The sequence below is a fragment of the Paracoccidioides brasiliensis genome, assembly GCF_000150735.1.
Source record: "Paracoccidioides brasiliensis Pb18 unplaced genomic scaffold supercont2.11, whole genome shotgun sequence".
Classification (NCBI taxonomy): domain Eukaryota; kingdom Fungi; phylum Ascomycota; class Eurotiomycetes; order Onygenales; family Ajellomycetaceae; genus Paracoccidioides; species Paracoccidioides brasiliensis.
The window spans coordinates 184,581-207,726 of NW_011371368.1; the positions used below are offsets into that span (position 1 = coordinate 184,581).

The 23,146-nt window shown below is 46.9% G+C and overlaps 6 protein-coding genes across 6 annotated transcripts; 3 read left to right on the forward strand and 3 right to left on the reverse strand.

Annotated features, from left to right (window-relative positions):
* Positions 1–1,172: 1,172 nt before the first annotated feature.
* Positions 1,173–3,070, forward strand: PADG_07312 (uncharacterized protein; the record flags this gene model as incomplete). The annotated part of the gene is made up of 3 exons (XM_010764368.1): positions 1,173–2,200; positions 2,264–2,570; positions 2,669–3,070. 3 exons carry the CDS (start codon positions 1,173–1,175, stop codon positions 3,068–3,070), a joined length of 1,737 nt encoding a protein of 578 aa, XP_010762670.1.
* A 216-nt stretch (positions 3,071–3,286) lies between these two features.
* PADG_07313 (uncharacterized protein) lies at positions 3,287–4,108 on the reverse strand (the record flags this gene model as incomplete). The annotated part of the gene is made up of 1 exon (XM_010764509.1): positions 3,287–4,108. The coding sequence occupies one exon, from the start codon at positions 4,106–4,108 to the stop codon at positions 3,287–3,289; it is 822 nt and encodes a 273-aa protein (XP_010762811.1).
* Positions 4,109–7,169: 3,061 nt separating this feature from the next.
* PADG_07315 (uncharacterized protein) lies at positions 7,170–9,811 on the forward strand (the record flags this gene model as incomplete). Its single annotated transcript, XM_010764369.1, has 7 exons — positions 7,170–7,237; positions 7,328–7,379; positions 7,456–7,703; positions 7,764–8,766; positions 8,818–9,040; positions 9,120–9,352; positions 9,446–9,811. 7 exons carry the CDS (start codon positions 7,170–7,172, stop codon positions 9,809–9,811), a joined length of 2,193 nt encoding a protein of 730 aa, XP_010762671.1.
* Positions 9,812–10,566: 755 nt separating this feature from the next.
* Positions 10,567–12,707, reverse strand: PADG_07316 (uncharacterized protein; the record flags this gene model as incomplete). The annotated part of the gene is made up of 6 exons (XM_010764370.1): positions 10,567–10,743; positions 10,917–11,581; positions 11,636–11,729; positions 11,799–12,181; positions 12,254–12,415; positions 12,560–12,707. The coding sequence occupies 6 exons, from the start codon at positions 12,705–12,707 to the stop codon at positions 10,567–10,569; spliced, it is 1,629 nt and encodes a 542-aa protein (XP_010762672.1).
* Positions 12,708–13,287: 580 nt separating this feature from the next.
* PADG_07317 (uncharacterized protein) lies at positions 13,288–14,239 on the forward strand (the record flags this gene model as incomplete). Its single annotated transcript, XM_010764510.1, has 2 exons — positions 13,288–13,343; positions 13,453–14,239. The coding sequence occupies 2 exons, from the start codon at positions 13,288–13,290 to the stop codon at positions 14,237–14,239; spliced, it is 843 nt and encodes a 280-aa protein (XP_010762812.1).
* Positions 14,240–14,656: 417 nt separating this feature from the next.
* Positions 14,657–16,261, reverse strand: PADG_07318 (SVP1-like protein 2; the record flags this gene model as incomplete). The annotated part of the gene is made up of 5 exons (XM_010764371.1): positions 14,657–15,163; positions 15,246–15,602; positions 15,756–15,856; positions 16,042–16,080; positions 16,153–16,261. The coding sequence occupies 5 exons, from the start codon at positions 16,259–16,261 to the stop codon at positions 14,657–14,659; spliced, it is 1,113 nt and encodes a 370-aa protein (XP_010762673.1).
* Positions 16,262–23,146: the final 6,885 nt, after the last annotated feature.

The following is a 23,146-nucleotide window of genomic DNA, read 5'->3' on the forward strand; positions in this document are numbered from 1 at the left end:
AGGCCGCACGTGACCTTACGGGGGTTAACTGGAATCGATCTATGGTCTCGTGCGGCCGAACCTAATTAGAAAGAAAAACAAGCAGGAATATATCCTTCATGATGAATGAATTCTAGAAGAAAGAGATATATATGGAGCAGAATTTGCAGGATGAGAGGGCGCGTTCCTTAACCAAACACCAATATCCACAGAAGCTGTGATGGAGTAATATCAAGTCGATCAACCCGGAATATAGGGATGTGATTTACTACCGGTGAACTTTTTCAGCGTCAACGTCTTACTGTATTTCCATCAGCTTATCATCATTGCGGCACGTCTTTGACGACTCGGCAAAATTTACAGCTACAAACCGGATAACAAAACCCTCCAGGAAAATCCGAGAGTTTCTCTCACAAGGTTGAGCTCTTTTGCTTCCTGCATTTAAATGCCCCAGTTTCTTTCAAATAGCTTTTTTCGAGTCCCAAATTCACGAAGGATATTTTTATAGCTATGTATGTGAAACAGCAAATCAGTTCTTTGGATATCTAGGCAGAGTCTGATTATATGAACTTGCTGTGATATTAGGATATTGCCTTGGAACTTGGTGTCTCTGAACACCTCCCACTGTATTTCGCCCGACATTGCCCCTACAGAGAAGGGGATTTGGGATTCAGAGCTTAACATTTAGTAAAGAGAAGGTAAAAGCAACTTGTATAGGCATGTTTGAGAGAGTCGAATGAAAAACTGAGGTATTTACTCCTAGAAGTGCGTGCACTGTTATTCCATTCCAGTGTAGTTAGTTACCAGAGTTCGACGTTGCTTCAACCGAGTTAAATATCTCCTCGCTAACTTGCCCGACAACGGAGAAATCAGTTGAATTGCTACGGCTCGCGACGTCAGATCTTTACTTATGCGCCCTCTAACAGACCCCTCCCATGCTAATATTGGAAGTCGATATTCTTTATTACAACACCGTGCTCTCTAGTCCTCATTTTACTTTTGCCTCCATTTTGGTCCGGTTATGGGGCTGAACAAGGCGGAAACCATTTCGATAAAACGCGCTGGCGCGTAAATTCGCCATTAACTTGTCAAGAACAGGTCATTTCAGCAAACAAGACTTAATTCCTACTGTTCAATTTATCCAATTTAAATATTGCTTTTTGGTATTTGTTTGCTCTAGAGTACTCGTCGTCATGCCACCGGCAAAGACACCCTCTAAGGGCAGAAGGCCTGCCCGGAGCAAACCGGATAGAGCTGAATCTGCAGCAGTCCCGCCTGGAAATGAAGACGCCTCCTCAACGGACACTATCAAATCAGTTGCCCTTGCTGCATTCCTCCTGGTGGTTACAGCCGCCTATTCGCCAATATCGCAATTGACGCTCTCGCCAGTTTATGGATCTGTCCCTTCAGCAGCCTTCCACCGCAGAGGGATGATGGTGACTGCGCTCTGTGGATGGTTCGGCAAAGACCAAATCAGAAAGACATTCTCTGCGAAGATTAAGAACTTTTTGCCGGTGTTGGCATTTAGTATCCAGACTATCCAGTTCTTCCTGTTTAGGTGGAGTTCGCAATTGGGACCTGTATATGGCCCACTCCTGACAGAGGCTCTCACCTATTTCCCTTTAGTTCTCTTGTCCGTGTCTTCAGCAGCTACTCTGCTTGACGACGCTGATTTGAGGCGATACGGGGAATCTTTGGGGAATCATGGTCCTTTTTTCGGTTCATATATACTCTTCAGCACTCTCGAGAAATATATCGGGTTTTTGTTGCCTAGGTATATAGGGAGATCCGCTGTGATGGCACGTATCCCTCTTCAACTTATGGCCGCTTCACTTTACGCAATATCTTTTCCATCAAAATGGCTAGTGCTTGCGTTGCCGTCGCTGCTATTTTCTTCTCGGTATAACGTGCATTTCCCCCTCGAACACACAACCGCGCTTTTAAACTCAACATTACAGACTGAAAATTTCATCCTGCTGCACCGAGAGGAGTCCCTGACGGGATATCTGTCGGTCGTGGAAAATGTAAAGGAGCGCTATAGAGTGTTGAGATGCGACCATAGTCTCCTGGGTGGAGAATGGACGCAGATGCCCAACACACAACATCCGGAAGTAAGGGAACCTATCTATGCAATTTTCACGATGTTGGAAGCGGTTAGATTGATTAATACCGACGACGGAAGCCCAAGGAAGGGGGGGCCCGGCACCAATTCTCTTGTTATGTAACTGAACCTGCTCCTCCTGTTTCTTCTGCTAGCGGTAGCTTTTGCTAATTTCAAACATAGCGGTCTCGGAATTGGTACCACGCCCACTGCCCTCGTAAACCACGGCATCGATACCACAGTCATTGAGATAGATCCTGCAGTGTACCGCCTTGCTGCAGATTACTTCAGTCTCCCAGGAAACCTTACAACAGTTATCAAGGACGCTGTTGGCTATGTAGCTGAAGCGAACCGGGCGACTCCAGTACCCAGCTTCGATTATATTGTGCATGACGTCTTTACTGGCGGGGTGGAGCCAGTTAGTTTATTTACGGTGGAGTTTATGAAAGGCCTTCGTTCCCTGCTCAAGGAAGGCGGGGTTATTGCGATTGTTAGTTTTCCCTTTTTCCCCGCTTCCTTTCTGTTGTTGTTGTTGTTGTTGTTTTACTTTTACGTAATTTTTCTAACACAGGAGGTATCTGAATTTAGAATTATGCTGGAGATTTGTCTCTCCCTTCCTCAGGCCTTATTGTTCGAACAATCATGTCTGTTTTCCCGAATTGTAGGATATTCCGTGAAGGGGAGCCACCCGCGAATGCCAGCACAGGCGATTTTACCAACATGGTTATCTTCTGCAAACTGACGAGTTCGCCCTTGGTGTTTCGAAACCCCACCGAAGCCGACTTCCTCGGCAGCAAGTCCAGGGAAATGTACATGATGCCTAAATTTGAAATTGATGTCGCGACTTTTGAAAAAGTAGAGGATGGTGGACAAGATATCATGGCAGAAGGACACGTGGGTGACATACTACGTTGGCACTCACGGAGCGCTGCTGGCCATTGGGGCATTATGCGAAAAGTTCTCTCTGCTGTTGTTTGGGAGAACTGGTGATTTGCAACTGTGTTGTAGGGATGAGAAATGTGCACGATGACGCGGGGTGCCGGATGCGCTACTGCTAATCTCAGTTTATGATCTATATTGGTATCCTATGGTTCTCGGACATAAATACAGAAAAATGAAAGAAGCAAAAGAGGCCATCAAGAAAATGCAAGCCCAGGATCACAACCTCATTTCAGCTAATCATTACCCCCCAAAAAGCCTCCCTCATCACAAAATTGCTTTCTCAGAAATGACCAAATTTTTCCTTATCAACCTGATATCTTGGTCACTGAATCCCATCTCCGTCTTCAAATATCCCTCAGCCCCGTTATACCTCTTATCAATCCAATCTAATGTCGCCATCATCGCGGCCGCCTTTGCTGCAACCATTCTCTCAGCGCTACCTCTATCCCCACCAAATGCGGGATGCACCAGCAGCCTGTCGATAAAGTACTGTCTCAACTCACCCAACCCAGCCTCAGTGAGTTCATACTCACGTCCAATAACTTCATCAGAAACTCCCGCAATCCGCAAAATCAGCGCTCCGCACACGCCAGTCCTGTCCTTTCCGGCCGAACAATGGAAGAGCAGAGGCTCCTCAGATCTGTCGCGGATGTGTTCGAATACAGCACGAAACGCGCTTGCCGACCCCGCTCTTAATATCTCCGCATATGCGCGCATGAAACCCTGGGGCCCGTCAGAGGAGGCATAATCCTTGTAGCGCAGTGCAAGGCTTTCGGGGCTGGCATCCTGATCCCTGAACACGGGAACATGGTGGCGGGTTGTTCCGGCGATCTCGACGGAGGGGGAACGCTCTGACTCGGTAATGGAACGGAAGTCGTAGATAGTGGTTATACCCAGTTTGTCGGCGAGGAAAGTTGCGCCTTCAGGCGTGGTATCGGAGAGTGTGGCGCAACGGAAGAGGTAATTGCGTCGTACGGAGGAAGTGGGTGAAATTGCGTAGCCGCCCAGGTCGCGGAGGTTGGCGATGCCATCCGCGAAGTAGAAGGGAGGGGATGGGAGGCTGGACATGACGCTCTCCTGCTCCATTTTTATGTCACTCTCTGCCTGGAGCTTCGTTTTCCCGGTTGGGTTTGGCCGAGTGGTTGGTTGATGGCGCCGTATATCTTTCGAGTATCTACAAATATATTATTTTCTTCTTGCCAGACTCTAAAACATTTATGTGTGTGCTCTTGTTATGTAAATAACAGCCTTTAAAATATCATAATCATGACTTAAATAAGGATTCATATTTCCTGAGCGTTGCTAGCAAAGTACCCCACTGCATAACTTTTGCCGAGGCCTAAATTTCCAGCACATTCAACCCATCCAATTTTTAAAGATTTCAGGAACGATCATAGCAAAGAAGGGGGACATTGCACCTTTTAATGAACTGCTGAAAAAAATGCTTTCCTGTACTTGGGCAAGTAATTGAGAAGATGACATGGAGCACTTATTGCGGTGGTTATGCTCAATGTTGGGTGAAGGGTAGATTTCCACGGCTCGTTAGAGTTAAGATTTGTGCATCAGGGAGGGAGTGGTCATAAAAAAGGGGTTGAGATTGTTGCATCGAATATACGAGATGAAGATTGGGTACGCCTACGACTTAGGCGCTGCTAGAAAAGGAGATGATATTCCCTTGAGTTGCGATGCTCACTCTTTTTTTTTTCTCTTTTTTTTTTTTTTTTGCACGACAGAGATGCGGAGCTTCGCAAGGGTCCCTATCAGCTCGATGTGGCTTCACCTAATCCAGTCTGCCTCCATCAAGTTCGTGGTGTAATTATATGGAACCTCTCGTGAGAAGTGAGGCAGTTTCATGATTTTCAAATTTCAAGAGCTACTAAAATCCGGCACTGTGAGCACTCGTCTTTTGCAACTGTCCAGTTTTTTGTGTAGGGTTAGGAAAGCTCGGAAGTCATGGTTGGATGCAAGAGAGAAAAAGATGACAAGCAAACAAGGTCGTGCAATACTTCAACATTATCACCATCCTTGATAGCGGCCTCCAAAGATCTCCTTCAGAACAAAATCCTAAGGAGGAACAACATACTAGTGGAACAGAAAGGATTCTTGTTTCAAACCACGCTTGTCCCTGCACACCAAAGAATCGACTGTTGGAATCCTAGTTCTCATCTCACGATTCCGAATTTTTTATTTTTTATTTTTTATTTTTTATTTTTATTTTTTATTTTTATTTTTTTGCAGCATCCCATTTCCCTCATATGAAATGGATAGCGGAGCAACTGATGGAAAGGAGGTTTATAGAAGAAGAGAAGCGTTAGGAGGAGGAGAGGAGCAAGCAGAGACGCTCGCACGTGATATCGAGACTCCCAACCCCCCCGTTCGATTCCCCGTTAGACTTCTGCCCACTGGGCTTCAAGGAATCTCTTCGTGGAGTTGAGGCAAAGAAAATGACGAAATAATTCCAAAGTTTACCAAGACTCCAGTTCTTGGGCTTGACCCTGTTCCTTGCGCTTCAACTTCAATCCAGGATTGCTAAATAATCGGGGGTCATTGCATCGTCCCTCCACGAGCAACGAACGTCAAGCATTCCGGGTATTGCCAGGACTGATAGAAAAGCCTGCAACCCAATTGCTGATTGTTTCATGCTCCGTCATCGCGCATTGACAACACAGCCTGCCGGCATAGGACCAAACTGGCGAGTCCTTTAGCGGTTCTCTTTTAGAGTTCAAAAGACGCGGGGAAGAACTAGAAACCGTCTAGCCACAGTTGAGCCACGGTGAGCTCCTGGAACATCCTTGAAATTGTAAAGTATCATCGGTTGCGTCGGTGAGGATGCATCCGCTTTTTTAACTGCCGAGCTCAGTGCGTATCCAAAATAACAAATCCTCCAAGACGGTTTATATGGGCCTAGATAAATGAGGGGGGCTGGTAGGGACTAAAAGAGTTGCCCTGGAGTGTGACAGCCTATCAATAAGGGCTCGACTGTCAGGGACTGATGCAAGATTGCCCACTTTGGAAGGTCAGTTTCCCCTTCGCGCAAATCTCGGGTTGCTCAGCACATGAATCTGTTGTGAAACCAGCCATTGCGTTGACGGGGATTCTTGAACAAACACATATTTTTCCAACTTAACCCGGCTCACACTAGGACTTACTAGGGTCATATTGTTCCGTGGATCGTGGGCTTTCAGTAACGCCACATCCTCGTCGTTCAAAGGCTGACGCATTAGTTATTGGTGGGAGAAGACCTGCAGAATTTTGTCCAAATGGAGCCCGGCAGTGAGGCCTCCTTGAACGTTCAGAATCCGGAGTAACCTTCTTTTGCTTTGATATATTGCATAATAATGTTGCCACAGGCACGACGGCGAGCAGTAGTATTAAGAAACAAACCAACCAACTTGAGGGAGCAAGTGCGGGTTTAGCTGCTGCAACGTCAAACACACGCTCTGTTCGCTCGTTGAGCCGTTGCAGAAAATGCAGATCCTTCAATCTAGCCTACCAGCAAGGGGCAAAACCTGACAAAAGGACTGAGATCAATGTCACCTCATCCCTATCCCACTCGTGTTTCTCAGCGTTATGCATAATTGCGATAGCAATCCCATTGGTCCACGCCTATCACAGGGCAGGTCGACGGTGACCGTGCAGCTGTGGCAAGAGAATCTTCCCAGCCGTAACTACCTAGGTAGCCCTCCCTCCCGTATCTTCCCTGTAAGTGTGTTGCCTGCTGTTGAGGTGCGAGTGCGGTTGCGGGCGGGAAATGCAGAATAATAATGGAGAATCCGCATTCGTGCGGCTTCCTCCAGCTTGGGTACAGCCTTCCCCAGTTCAGGACAACAGCATGATCAAAGGCTCCAGGAAGCTTGTCCTCTAAAAAGGAGATCCTCGGGAGATCCCACCCCAGAGAGGGGAAGCCCTTAGTCGGTCAGAAAACCGGGGACTGCTAGTTATTACGATAGGCTCTGTCTGATGCGATCCCTGACTTTTTCTCTAATAGTTTCTCGAGCTCCGCAAGCCCCTCGCCGTTGGCATAAATATACAGCCTATGCCGCGGGAAAACTGTTCACAGTTCTCGATGCGTTTGGAACGCATCCTGATACATTGAGCTTATTCTCGACTGGGTGCCAAACCCTAATTGAGTGAAACCACGCCCATCATGGCTATTCTAACATGGCTGTCCGCAGCGGCGGCGCTGATGTCACAGGTTGTCGCGATGACACCTGAGTAAGCTTCTCTTGCTTTTACGCTTATATTCTTATCGATCTAATAGTAGTACTTTCAAGAAGAGTCGCACTTACGAATAGGGGTCTATAGGCAAATGATTTCAGCTCCTCGAAGAAGCGAAGCCGTCCCAAATCCATCGGGAGTAAGTTGTTATTCATCTCTATTTTTAAGTTGACTTAATATAATTACAACTGACCTTGTCTGACTCCGACTGGTAGAAATTTGCCTTTTTCTCTCTCTCCCAATATTCATTCGAAGTGCACAAGACGGTCAAAACTGAATGGAATTTGCTTGATTTAGAGTCAGGACAGACCAGTCTTCTCACCAACGATCCCGATGTGTCGGAAATCATTTGGCTGGGAGAAAAGGATACCAGCGTTCTCTACATTAATGGTAGTACTAATTCAGAGGTTGCAGGTGGTGTTGAGTTGTGGGCTTCTGATGTCACAAATTTTGGAAAGGGAAGGTAGGTTCTCTCCACAGGTCACTGGTAATTATTCAACTGCTCACAGTTGTCATGTAGCAGCCATAAAGTCGCCTCATTCGGCGGCCGATTACAAGGCCTCAAGGCTGTTATAACAAAACATGGTGATATCAACTTTCTGCTCTATGGTCAATCGACAAGTGACGGCAAGCTCTACAATCCAACCTTGGCGCCGAAGCAACTCAGCTCTGCTCGTATTTATGACAGTCTCTGGCCTCGTCACTGGGACACTTGGCTGACCACAGAATTCAATGCTGTTTTCTCTGGCTCCTTGAAGAAAGGATACGGCGGGAAATACACTTTCGACGGGAAACTCAAGAATCTTGTTGCTCCCGTAAAATATGCCGAATCTCCCTACCCACCTTTTGGAGTCTCATCCGACTATGACCTTTCTCCAGACGGCAAGACTGTTGCCTTCATGACCAAGGCCCCTGAGCTGCCCAAGGCCAACTACACTACTAGCTACATCTACGTTGTTCCTCACGATGGTGCTTCGACTGCTGTTCCCATCAACGGTCCTGATAGTTCCGTCGCTGCTGACGGCATCGTGGGTGCTTCATCCAATCCTGTATTCTCCCCGGATAGCAAAAAACTGGCATATTTCCAAATGGAGGAATACAACTATGAATCTGACCGTCGGGTTATTTACGTTGCCACCTTGAGCAATAAAAAGATTGTCAGCATCGCCAGTAACTGGGATAGATCGCCGGAATCCATCAAATGGACACCTGATGGAGCCAACTTTTATATTTTGTCTGAAGATCGCGCTCGTAGCAGACTATTCACCCTGCCTGTCAACGCACGTGCAGACTACGTACCCAAAAACTTCACGGACAACGGTATGGTAAGCGCGTTTCACTTCCTCAATAACTCGCCATCCGTTCTTACCACTACCTCCACCCTCTGGTCAAATTCCATCTATGCAATTGTCGCTCCTGATGAGAAACCAAAAGTCCTCTTCTCCGCCAACGAACACGACCCGGAATTGGCGGGATTAGGCCCTGAGGATATTGACGAATTTTACTATGAGGGTTCCTGGACCAAGGTTTGAATCCTTTCCCTCGGCTTGCTAATCATCTGCTAATTGAGGTTAAAGGTCCAAGCCTGGATTGTGAAGCCGGAAGGTTTCAACATCAAAAAGAAATATCCACTTTCCTTTCTTATCCATGGTGGTCCTCAGGGGGCGTGGGTAGATTCGTGGAGTACTAGATGGAACCCCAAGGTTTTCGCCGATCAAGGCTATGTCGTTGTGGCTGTTAACCCAACTGGCAGCACAGGCTTTGGAGACGAATTCTGTGATAGAATTCAAAACGACTGGGGTAGGAGAAATACCCCTCTTCTGGTGTTGCTGGTGCCCCAACGCGAGACGAATTATACTAACAATTCATCGCTTCATAGGTGGAGCTCCCTACGAGGATCTTGTCAAAGGTTGGGAATATATTCGTGATAATTTTGACTATATTGACACGGATAATGGCGTTGCCCTCGGCGCTAGTTATGGTGGTTTCATGGTCAATTGGATTCAAGGAAAGCCGCTTGGTCGCAAATTCAAAGCGCTTGTCTCCCATGACGGTTCCTTCGTTGCGGAAAACAAGATCTCCACTGAGGAATTATTTTTCATGGAACATGACGTACGTTTGCTTAACCCATTCTTCTTAAAACCTGAACATGTCTAATACCTATCACTACTTCCATCTAACCACGACTAACACTGGGAATAACAGTTCAACGGCACCCTCTGGAACAACCGTAAAAATTACGAACGCTTCGATCCCTCAGCATCAGAGAACATTCTCCAATTCGCCACCCCGCAACTGGTCATCCACAACGAGAATGACTTCCGCCTTGCCATTTCCGAGGGCCTTGCCCTCTTCAACGTGCTCCAAGAACGCGGCGTCGCCAGTCGCTTCCTCAACTTCCCAGATGAGAACCACTGGGTACTCAAACGGGAGAACAGCTTGGTGTGGCATCAGCAAGTCCTTGGTTGGATTAATAAGTACTCCGGTATTGCAGATAGCAACCCTGATGCTGTCAAGCTGAGCGACACTGTTGTGCCTGTGGTGGATATCGATGCTGGGCCTAATATCTAATTCAACCTTGTACCCACATATTTGCCTATGGAAATATGTCAAGCACGGTGTAAGATAGATACCTCTTACATGCTAAGGAGATATATAGATAACCTCGACTCTCTTGTCCGAATTTATTTTGTTTAATGTATATACAATTCCTATTTTTGTTCTTAACCATATTTATCCGATTACGACCTCACTATTAGGTTCAGTTCCTGCCAGGATTATATCTCTTACAGTGTGATTGGTTTACATATGGGAATACCAAATTTACAAGTGAGTACTTTCAATAGAATCGACGACGTCCTTAACTATTGCAAGGGGTATAAGTTATTGGTTATTCGTGAGATATGAAGATGGGGGAAAAAATTGAAAGTAAGAAACAGGAGAACTGGGATGAGAATAAACAAAAGCTAGAAATACATGCTCCTCATCGTTGAGTACTGAAAATGGGTGGGTGTTATCGGCACTTCCTCAAAGGCAACTTGAGCAGTGAGAGTAATATGGAGACGTATCTAGAGCAGAGTCGACATAGACAGTCTGAGGGCCAGTTACCGCCAATATATTTCTTTCAAAACTTAGTTTGAGAGTATCTGGAGGGTCATTGCCAAGCTTAAACAAGCATATAGTATGGTGCTTGATATATGCTCCCATTGCCCCATAAATAGGCTTGAATTGTCTTGTACCGTTGCTGTTTATAAACAGAAAAGGAGAAAAGGAAAACTCAAAGATTAGCTAAATAAGAACCAATTATTGAAATGTAAACCCATCAGTTATGAGGACGGGCCTGGACGGGGACTTGTTGTCGACTTCTTGTTGACAAGACCAGCAAAGAAGTTCGCAAGGGCCTGGTTCTGCATCTTGTCGTCGCCTGTTCCACTTCCTGGGGAAATGGTGGGGGTTTGGGACAAGGCATCTTTGCGTGCTGGGGTTCGGTTAGCTTCTCGTTCCTGTGATACTAGTTAGTGGAGTCTTAGGCAAATCAACAGGCTCGCAGGATGACTGAGCATGTGAACAAAGGATAAATGGACAATGGACAGGGACAAGGAATGGAGCAAGCTGCCAAAAAAAAAATTAAAAAAAAAAAAAGGAAAAACACCAATCGCAACATTCTCTTCTTTACCTTTAACTTTCTTAACACATCATCCGCGTCTACCTGAATGCCTCCCATATTGAACTGAACATGCCCAATATGCTCATTAACATGAGACAGCTCATCCAGTGGGATATTATTCTCGTGATCTTTGAGCAAGTTTCCCTTGCGCAGTTGCTTATCGCGCTGCTCATCCTCAGCTTTGAGCTTTTCGAGGACCTCGAGCTGGTCAGCTAAAAATGATTGCATATCCCTTGTTTCCACTTCAATCGCCGTGTCTCCACCAATCTGCGTATTCCGCGTCACGGAGATGTCCCGCTTAGGGTCCCGGATGGTTTGTTCGTAAATAAGCGTGGCACTACTGCCGCCTTCCATCACATCTTCCTCTGGCTTGTGGTTACTGTTTCCCTCATCTGGATTGCCATCGGTCTCAGATATTCCGCGGAATTGTTTTGGTTTATCTTGGATCTCCATAGACCAACTTGTTCCAACCCCTTCTATATCAAATCCCTCTCTTATTATTCGGATTTTGCCCCAGGAATCCCAGTTTGAAGGGACTAATATCTTATCTCTGTCTATGACATTATGCTTTAGAGACTGTTTCTTGAGTAATGAGTGGATTCCCAGCGAAGTGTGGATTAGACTCTGTAACGAGTTGGCCAAGAATGGAGTCGTGTAAATGAGTGAAGCACCGTCTGGAAGGAAGCATCAGCATAAGGAGCGTAGTGAGAGTCCAAAATACCACGTACGTTTCAGCAAGATAGTTCTCATGAATTGTAGTATAAAATCAAATTCCTCTTCATGCCAGCCATGCTCTTTCTCCAGTTTTTCGATTTTCTCCGCCTAACATCGAGACGATAGAGTTAGCAAGGACATATAATCCTGAATTGGCTAATGAGGGATTTCACGTACTCTTTGGCAGACCACACACATGGGGATCCCTAAACCTTCATCCCATTCCCCCGGGCCAAGGGGTATTGTAACCGGTCCCCCAGAGTTTGTCATCCCCGTACCCGCTGAGGATGCCGGATCGCCCCCTCTCTTATGGTCTCGCCATTCCGTCATAACTTCTTCCATAACCACCTTAGTTTCGTCATCAAGTGATACCAGAACAGATCGCAATAGTCGAACCCATTCTCGGAGCTGTCGAACCCACGTCCAAGGATTTTCCCAGTCCAACAGGATTACTATCAGCGTCTCTGGTACAGTTTTCGGAGTGAGGAGCGGTTTGAGAAGTGGTGCAAAGGTCGAAGAGGGTTCAGAGAGGAGATAGATCGAAACTCGGGCGAGAATGTCTATGACCAAGGGTTAGTAAAGTATCCTATCAAATTGGGAAAGGAAAGACACGGATTGAGCCCTAAAAATACCTTCTTGGTCGGCATCTAACACATCCTGATACGTATAGCCGACCGCAAACTGATTTGTAATTAGAGGTGCTCTCCCTTTCCGCCGCTCAGATGGCACCCTAGGATCGGATTCGTCTGATGATAACGTCTCCAAAAACTCTCTCTGGCAATCGGGCGTACCTCCTAATGTTCAAACAGAGTCAGAAAAATAAAGAAACCGTTGGTAGAGTATATACTTATCGATATCCATTGATCCAATCACGGCTGATATATTTCGGATACCTAAACAACGAACCAACAGTAGGGGACGGGGGAGAGAATACGAACCCAGAACCAGGAGATTCTTTTCCGGCAATCGCTTCCCGCTTGCTGCTCCATCCAGCATGGAAGACCATATGTTCTTCTTCACGCCATCTTTGCTTGTTGGCCGACTCCCCTGGCTCTGGAAAGATGACCGTTGTCCAACTCCCACCATATTGCCCTCACCATGCCACCACTGCACAGACACGAAAGACAAGCAGAGAAGATAGAAATCTGCTACACTCTAAAAAGCCATAAAAAGCTGTGTTGGATCGAAAAACTATAAACTGTGAGGCTTTCTCTGACGGAGCCAGAGCGTAAGGAAGAAGAGCTTTTGGGAGACGGCGGAAGCGAATGGTGAAACAGTTAAATAGACCGATGGATTTTCGACGTAGGCATAAATATCCTTCTCTCCTAACTGGGGGAAGATAGCATATGTAGGATGCAAATTCGCAAGTGGTATATATATCACCGTAATGGGTATCTTGTTCCTAGTGCAAATAAATAAACAGTTGAATGTTCAATTCCCCCCTGGTCCAACATTGTTGCTGATGTCACGCGTTTTTGGTTCGCCGCAACTCCCCAACATCTTCAACGCCAAACCACAATTTCAAGTTGACCTCAACCCGATATTTATTGCAACAGTTACAACCCTACTCTGCACAATTATCTACTACGAAGCAGAAAGGCGGAGGTCGCTAGAAGATCGGTTACTGTCTAAATAAATACAGAAAAGCCCTCTTTATTCAATCGCAATGAACGCAATCCGCCAGGTCCAAGCCCTGAACAAAAAGGAGCTTGAGAACGTCGTGTTAGTTATTTATGTGGACACTTTATTCCATCCTTGTATCATTCACATACGAGATTTACCCCAGGCTAACATCAATATATCTTTTTCTTTTTTTTTTAACAAAAACAAGACCTCCAGAAGCTTCCTGGCATGCAGACTACCGCGACACCGCATACATCTACATCGGGTCTCTCCCCTACGACCTCAGCGAAGGTGACATCCTAACCATTTTCTCGCAATACGGCGAACCGGTACATCTCAATCTAGTGCGCGACAAAGAAACGGGAAAGAGCAAAGGGTTCGCATTCTTGAAGTATGAGGACCAACGAAGTACAGATCTGGCCGTGGATAATTTGGGTGGAGCGACGATTTTGGGCAGAATGATACGAGTCGACCACGTGAGGTATAAAAGAAAGGAGGAAGAGGGGCTGGAGGATAATGTGGCCGCTTTGGCGACTGCTGAGACTGGGGAGGAGAAATCGAGAGATGATGACGGTGAAGCGGGAAGGCGAAGAAGGGCTCTGAAGCGCGGTGAAAGTAATACTGACACGGAGGATCGGAGGATACGTCAAAGACCATTATTGAAGGAGGAGGAGGAGCTACAGAAACTTATAGAAGAACATGATGAAGAAGATCCAATGAAGGAATATCTAATACAGGAGAAAAAGGAGGAAGTTGCTAGAGCGTTGAAGCGTTCGAGTCTGCGAAAGAAGCATAGAGAAGATAGTTATGACAAAGGGGAGAAACATCGCCATCCAGTCCACCATCGTCATCACCACCATCACCATCGGAGACGTCGCGAGGATCGGTCGTATTCTCCGGAAAGGGAAAGGCGGTCTTCACGGCGTGAGAGATCCAGGTCTCGATCACTTTCAAAGGATCGAAGACGCCATCGAGACACAAGAGATCGTGATTGATATAATATGATATTTCCTTTTCTGTGATAACCTGCTAGAAGAAGGAATGTCCATTCGCCGCCTGCCGTTGGAGACCCGCAAGACCAGCAAAGAGGCCATTATTTGTTGGAAATAATTGTGTGCCAGTACGGTTACCTCGACAGAAAACCCTCCCCCCTCATTTTTGAAACACATCCATTCGTGCAAGACATCGGGGGGAGGCTATTAATGACACTGGCGCAATTTGATTTAGTCTGTGTTGGAAACGGAGTATCGACATATACATCCATCCCCATGAAGAAAAGGTCTATACAATCATCCAGTTTCCACCAGCATGTGGAACCAGGTCCCACCCAATTTCTTTCCTAAAGGGGGGTTGTGTTGAGGGGACTATGAATAATCGGTTGAAAAATCCAGAAAGGGATATCCATCCACCCTTCAACCACCTCCAAGATACCTCTTCCAGCCCTCTCTCATGCAATACCGCTTCCCGTCATCCCTCTGTCCAATGATGAATCTTTCCCACCTCCCCTCTTTCCCAGCACTTATTACCAAAAGCGTCGTTTCACTAGTCCACCCAATAACCCCCTTGGATGGCCGTCCAAGTGAAGAACCTAGTGGAGGGAGGTATGCGGAACCAAGAGGACCCTCATCGCCAATCTCAAAATGGGCACTCGCAAATGAATAAATGTCAGAAAATACCCGAGGGAGTAGAGGGAGTTTCCCTAGAATGCCCCATTTCTGGTTTGTGTTTTCGCCCGGGGGAGTGGCGCTGCGAGCATACGGGAGGTCAAATATATGCAAGGTGGATTTATCAGAAGTAAGGGCTAGAAGAGAATTCGAGGGAGATATTGCTAGAGAGAATATTTCTGCCTGATCTACGCCTCGTCTGAGCTCGGCCATCTTTGCGCAATTTGTTGTGGCGAATACTCGAATCAGCGTTCCCTGTGCTTTATAATTTAGTTTGCTTTCTTCCCTTTCCTCTCTCTCCCAGACCCTGAATCTGCATCACGGTAACTCTACTCACCGTCTTCCCCGCAGTTGCCAACACCTCACCATTCGGACTGAGTTCAATAGCTCTCAGGGGCGAGCAGTGGGCTGGAATGATACTAACGTTGCCCGACTCGAGTTCGACCAGTTGGACCTGCCCGGGCGATCTACCGGGGAAAGCTAGTAATTTAGAGCCTAGGCAAACCAGGCCGTGGGGGTTATCTGCCGTCTCGAAAACAGATAACTTCTTCGGGGGTGTTGAGAAGGCGAAGATATGTATGCTGTTGTGTAATGCGACGACGATGCGGGTCTTGGAGAGCCGGACGCGCAGGACGGAGGTGCGGAATTCGAGCGTAATGACTGCTCGTTGCTTCGCGTCGTCCCAGATAATCAACTTTGCGGCAATAAGAAAATGGGTTAATATTAAGAGTATTCGCAATTGAGCATATGTCGGAGGTTTCCTACCCCGGTTTCAGGGGGCGGAGCTTTATGTTTGAAACTTTTTCGTTGATAATATGAAAAGGAAAAATGGATTGGAGATACGCACTTTATTCTGAGGGAATTTGGGCTTGCGACCTCCGCCGACCAGAGCTAGGTAGTTGGATTGGCCCAGCATCTCCACCACCCCAATTCCTGCGTTGAAATCTACTTTAGATGGTTGATTCGTCCCAATCAGACGACTGTATGTTAGTAACACAGGTAGATATACACTAAGTAATGCAGGAGACAGGGCAAGAAAAGAAAAGTGCAGTTCCATCCATCTGAGGATCCCGATCTAGCCAGTCGTACAACGCATGATATGCTGATATGTCATATGTATAAATAAATCTCACCTCTTGATACTTTTAGTTCACATGGCTCCGAGTTGAAGACTGTCCAAGCTGTTAGTCCACAGAAATACATAATGATAAAGGCATAACTATATGTAGGAGAATAGGACCCACCACAGAAGCCGGAGTCCAGTCCGACGGCGAAGGAAGAGCAGTCTGAGTTAAAAGCGGCCGAATGTGACACCGGTCCCGTCGAGGTGTCTATCACCTGTCTGGTATTCATTTTTAGAGAGAAGAAGAAGGGAGGCGAGAAGAATGCTATCGACCACTGGCAAAGAGAAGCCGGGCGGTGATCATGGTAGGATATTTTAATCTCCAGATAGAACCGAGGATTGGAACGAGGTGAAATAGTCGAGGGTTAGCTACGCGAAATGCATGTTCCTTTAGTGCGGAGTAGTAAGTAGAAGAATATATAATCGAAGAGTGCAAGAAGATTCGTGAAGGCCGTATTTAGGTTTTATATACTATCACTTCTTATTTGGAGAATATATATATATATATATATCTGCTCGTTATTATATGCGATGATTGACGCAGTTAGCTATTTTTTTTTTAACTTGCTGCAAGTTAACTTTTGGCATGGATAGCTTAACATCACGTGACAGGAATTATGTCATCGCTTGAATCACTACTTAACTAGTTGAACCACTTATCCGCACCGGAAACGCTACAAGCATAATTCAGTCAAACATCTTAATCAATCCTGATCACATCCCTATAAGCTCTCTCCCATCCCCTCAGGCAGCAAGCCTGATGGCGTGCCGACGCAGCGCTGCCAGCGCGCCCAGCCCCCCAACACCACCGAACGCGTCCCGAGCCTTGACGCGCATCTGCTCCCCCATACGCCGTCCACCCAAGAGACCCCATCTCCTCACCCCAATCGCCCGCCGCACATGTGAACTGAATGACATGGAGCCTCCAAGCTCCCCTACACCAGCAGGCAGCTCAAAGAGCAGAAATGTCGCACCAATACGTCTCAACCTACGTGGCCCGATGGCTAGCGATCTCCTAGCCGCCCACGAGGCTGAGGCACAGAAATCCCATGCAGAAGCACTAGCTGCTGCAAATATGCTTGATCGGATTGAAGAAGACCTAGATATCATGAAGGCAAAAGGCCTATCAAGGGCACTGGCCCTTGGAGCCGCCGTGAAGGCGTTAGTCAAGGACTGGTACAATGGAAGTCTAGAAACAGCTAAGCAGTCCACCACAATCAAGCCTGCTGGCTCCACTGGTGCAAATGATGCAAGTGCTCCTACCTATGCAAAGACAGCTGCAGACAGCACCAATGCAACAAAAACACCAGCAACTGTACTGCAGAAACCCCTGCTTAGGAATAACCCCAGAGAAGGAAAAACACCACGAATCCTCGCGCGCCTGCCTTCAGATCATCTAGCTCGCAAAGCAAGCCCAATTGCTACTCTTAGAAAGCTGAAGGCTGAACTCCCGGGGCCTTTGGCAGCAGCCATCACAGCAGTTCAAGCCATCCCCACAGGCATTGCCATCATTCCTAGAAGCTTGCAAGACATGGAGGCCCTGCTAGCCCAAAAGAATGTTTTAGCAGCCACTCTCACCAATGCTCAGATAGAGAAGGAAGAACATTGGATCACCTGCCTGATTCCTGGGCTGCCCATGGAGATTAGTGACTATGATGGTGGAACTCTGCGTCTCTCAGCAGAATCCATGACAGAAGAATTCACACTCCAAACCAGAATCAAGCCTGTCCAGAGTCGCTGGGCAAAAATACACCCTGGAAACCCAACAGCCACCCTTATATTACACTTTTCACAAGAGACAGCAGTAAACCTGCCATCAAAAGTGGAACTATATGGATATCAAAGACCAGTGATCAGAAAGGCACCTAAGGTCAAAATACAACAATGCAGCAAATGCTGGGGATTTCATCAAGAGAGATACTGCCTCCGCGTCCCTCGCTGCAAAAAATGCAGTTCTAAGAACCATGTGAAAGGAAATCCATCCTGTCATAAGGAGAATGAAGCATGTGGATGCCCCAATCGCTGCACTAACTGTCTTGGACCACATGCCGCGGATGATCCATCCTGCCCCGCCAGACCAGGGATAAAGAATGGGACTGTTCAAAGGCACTCAAGAAACCAGCTGAGGGATATCCGCAATGCACAGAGTAAGGCATACTTGGCCAAGGCAAGTAACAGCAAATGCGGTGGTCGAGGTCCATCAGCAGACCTGAGGTTGAATGACTCTACTGAGTGTAGATCTAACCTCACGCTGACATCAAACACAGCACCAAGCACAGCATTGAGCACAGCATCAGGCACAGCATTAGGCATGGTGTCCAACCCAACACCTAATGCAACACCCAACATGTCACCTCATGCAACAACACCCTCCTTTCAGCTACTCAATGAAGAAGAACTCTAGGTCCCCGCAATTCCTGCAGATTATGCAAGTCAACGTAGGAAAAGGGGGCCCAGCACACGAGACGGCCCTCAATCTAGCGTTTGAAAGAAAGACTGACATCCTTCTCATACAGGAACCCTGGATTCACAGGAACTTAAGCCAACGCATCTCCAAAAAGCATCCAGCATTCAACTGCTTTGCCCCAATTGAAAAGTGGGACAGGAAGCCACGGGTCCTCACCTATGTGCGTAAACACCCACAAATCCATGCTCATGCAGTCCCAGGCCCCTGGGCAGAAAACCGGGACATCCACATGCTGCACATACAGGCCTGGGGTCTACAGCTTCAGACAGTCAACATATACAATGCACCCCCAGGCGCAGAGGATCCTGGACAAGGTGTGGGCTGTCTTCTCTCCTGGTCTGTCCCAGCACTCCCGTTGCTCCTTGCTGGCGACCTCAATATGAAGCACCCCGTGTGGCAACCAGGAGTGCCTCCAAGCATGTGGGCGGAACCATTCCTGCAATGGACCATGGATTTCAACTTTACTCTCACCATGGACCCAGACACCCCCACACGTGGGCATAACATGATAGACCTGGCCTGGGCCACCCCGGAATTAGTTATCAAAGGAGTGGACACACAGGTGGACAGATCCCTTTACACTTCCTCTGACCACCAGACTCTTCTCACCAAAATCAGCCTTCCACAGGGCGCAAGGCCTGACAGGCCACCCCATTTTTTCCGTCTCGACACCATGAATGAGAAGGTCTTTAACCAGACGCTGGAGGCCTATAAGCCAAAACTAGACAAACTATGTGATATCCCAGAGTACCCCAATACAGATCAGCTGGATGCCCTGGCTAAAGGTATCACAGATGCACTAATAGCTTCCCTGGAAAGTTCCACCAAGAAGAGCACCGGGCAAGGCACAGGTCAGCCATGGTGGAATGAGGACTGCCAGAAAGCAGTGACAACACTACATCGTGCACAGCGCCTAGGCTCTAGTTTTTTACGAGAAGCAAAAAGCAACGTAGCCAGGATCACCAGGAAAGCCAAGAGAGAATACTGGCGAGGCAAGATAGCAGAGGCCTCAGTGGGGAAAGATATCTTTAAGATGATCAAATGGGCCCATTCAACTGGCTCCTTTCATTCCCCCCCTCTTGTAGATGAAGAGACTGGGCGAACGCGAACAACCCCTAGAGAGAAAAGAGACCTTCTGCAACGGGTGCTCTTACAGAAGGCTGCAAGCAGAGAGGATATCCCAGTTAGCTGGTCCAACCCACCATCTGTCAAATTACCATTTCCTGTTGCCTCAGCACATGAGATACAAAGTTCTCTGCTGAACACGGGTAATACCACTCCAGGAACTGATGGAGTGCCAACAGAGGTGCTACGAAAGGCATGGCCACATATTAAGGTATCGGTGGAAAGGCTGTTCAGAGCCTGCCTTAGGGTTGGCTGGCACCCAACCTCCTTTCGAGATGCCACACTGGTTGTGCTGCCTAAGGTCAACAGAGATCCAACACTCCCGCGATCCTACAGGCTCATAGCCCTTCTCTCAACGTTGGGGAAGGGACTGGAACGCCTGGTAGCCCGTAGGCTGGCCTGGACAGCTATACAAGAGAAGATTGTCCACCCCCAGCACTTTGGAGCCCTCCCTGGGCGGGCTGCCTCAGACCTAGTGGCAGCGATGGTTCATGATATAGAGGAAGCCTGGGCCCATGGAAAAGTAGTCTCTCTTCTTACTCTGGACATCAAGGGTGCTTTTGATGCTGTACTCAGAGGAAGGATGCTGCGGAGATTGCAAGAACAAGGCTGGCCACCAAATTTAATTAGATGGGTGGAAAGCTTCATGACAGGACGCACAGGCAGGATCAGATTGGATGGACTCCTGGGAGAGCTCTTTGATATCCCAGCAGGGCTTCCACAAGGCTCGCCAGTCTCACCTATTCTATTCATGCTGTTTATTCAGCCTCTGTTCTTTCTAGGAACTATACAAAGAAGACGTGCACGCTCAGGCTACGCAGATGACCTAGGACTGCTTAGTGCTGGAACCACTCTTGAAGGGAATGTTGTTACTCTCCAGGAGGATTTCAAGTTGCTAAATGATTGGGCCAGCAAAGAAGGGCTAACATTTGATTTTGCCAAAACTGAGATAGCACACTTCACACGGCGCAGAATCCTTTCAAACCCCTCAATTGACCTTGAAACAACATCTGGCACTCACTCTATTACAGCAAATGCAGTGAAAAGCTCCATAAGATATCTAGGAATCTGGCTAGATAGAAAACTGAGCTTCAAGAAACACGTGGAGACCATGGCGGCTAAGGCACGACAGGTGTCTAATGGCATACGGGCACTAAGCAACACGGCAAGAGGCGCCCCAGTACAACTGCTTAGACAATCCATTCAGGCCTGTGTGCTCTCTGTGCTCTGCTATGGAGCAGAGGCCTGGTGGCCTGGAGCCACACGAATGGAGAAGGGAAAGGAAATCTCCAATCGAATGGATTGCCTAGTCAGAAAGCTAGATCTAGCCCTTAGAGATGCTTTGCGAGGGGCACTGCCAGTCTACAAGACCACACCCATTTCAGCTCTACACCGTGAGCTAGGAATCATGCCAATGAAAGAGACACTAGACAACCGGCGTGCTGTATTTGCAGTAAGAATCAAAAAGCTTGACAAGAGGCACCCGCTAGTGAGGCGCTCTAATAAAGTAGCTACCACCAAGCCCTATACCACACGTCTGTCTAGAGCGTCCAGTCATGCTGGTGGGATAGAAGCATATGACCCTCTACTCACGCCCCCTTGGATGAGATTTCCCAGGAAAGAAGATCTGCAGATTGGGTATGTGGCAGGCCGCACAAAGGAACAGGCAGCACAAGACTTTAAGAGCTGGCTACAACAACGCAATCCCCTGGATCTGGTGGTCTTCACCGATGGTTCACAGATAGAGCGCCCTCAGCGCGCGACTGGTGCAGGATGGGCTATATGCTGGGGTAGCGAACACTGTCTAATCTCCACAGGAAACCTGCCAATGGATAAAGCAGAGGTCTTTGATGCAGAGGCAATGGCAGCCCTGCAGGGCCTAAAGGAAGCCACCACCTCACCTCAGGTGAAGTTTGCCAGCAACGTCTACATTTGCCTAGATAATTTGGAGGTAGCATGAGCCCTTGGATCCGTGCCAAACACCTCTAGCCAGCAGGTCTTCGCGCAGTTTCTGAAAGCCATAAAGGCCTGGCAGAGCAGGGATAGGCTCCCATTGGCCACCCAGAGCAGGGTGGTCATTAGATGGGTCCCAGGCCACACAGGCGTGGCTGGTAATGAAAAGGCAGATCTTGAAGCCAAAGCAGCTGCAGCGCAGGCAGCAAGTGCAAGCATGGTACCTCAACCCGACAGCATAGGCACTCTAGCTTATATAAAGCGGCACACTATGGAACAAACCACACGGGCCTTTGAGAACTACTGGGCCAAAAATCGGCCCAAACGCTATATGAAGCTGGAGATCCCACTAAAGAGAGCCTCAACAGAGGCAAAACTTTCACGCTTCACATTAGGAAAGCTCTATGCCGCCTGATCAGGTCATGGAGACTTTGCAGCCTACCACAGCCGCCTTAAGCATGAAGATGCAGAGTGCTACTGCCGGTGTGGACATAGCAAAACCCCAGAACATTTCTACTATTGCACTCTTGCAAGAAAAGCAGCAAAGCAGCGCCGGCCTATCTACAATCTTCGCGAGACACTGGCAACCTCGCGTGGGGCCCTAGATTTCAATAACTGGCTAAGAGAAACAGTCTTCTATCAGAATATCTGTCCAATGCGCCGTCGCGCACCTCCAGATCAGATCCCACAGTCCATCCTCTCCTCTGTCCTGCCCCCGTCTTCCTCACCACCTCCTCCTCCTTCCTCTCTCTCCTCCCCTTTCTTCCCTTCCTTGCCTTCCTTCCTATCCGCCTCCCCTACCTCCCTCCCACAAACCTAAAACCTCTCAAAACCTCTGCTCTATGGCAACCGACCCATGGGCTCTGCCGGTGCAGCAATACGCAACCCTTTTGCCTCATTTGTAAGATAGCTACTAGATAGGTAGTCGCCTACGGGCGCAGCTCTACCCGCCCTATAGTTCGACGCGGACTCTACTAGTTCACGTGACCATAAGGCACGTGGACTAACCGGGCGTTAAATAAACACACACACACACACACTTATCCGCACCTAGCAAATTACTTCTTCTAGCTATTTGAACATATAAAATCAAACAAATTAACAGCATTGACTATATTTCTCACTTCACTTCTATTATTTAACTATAAAATAATAAATTTTAAAATTTAAATATAAAACATTTAAAATAGTTCATTATTTTATATTATACTATTTTAAATATAATTGAAACTTGAATATAATTACTTTAAATTCTATAAAAAAAAATTAAAGATTATAAAATTAAAATAAATATAATTTTTATTACTAAATTAAAAAACTTAAATTATATTTTTAATAAACCACTCTTTAAAATAAAAAATATTTGAAAATAAACTTTTAAAAATACTTTATTTAATTAATTAAATATATATTTTCTTTTAATATTAAACTAAAAAGTTTTTAATTAAACTTTATAAAGAAAATAAAATTTAATATTTAGAAAATAAATATTAAATTTAAATATTACTTTCTTTTTATATTTTTTATATTTTAATATAATATTTTAGTTTATTTTATATATATTTATTAA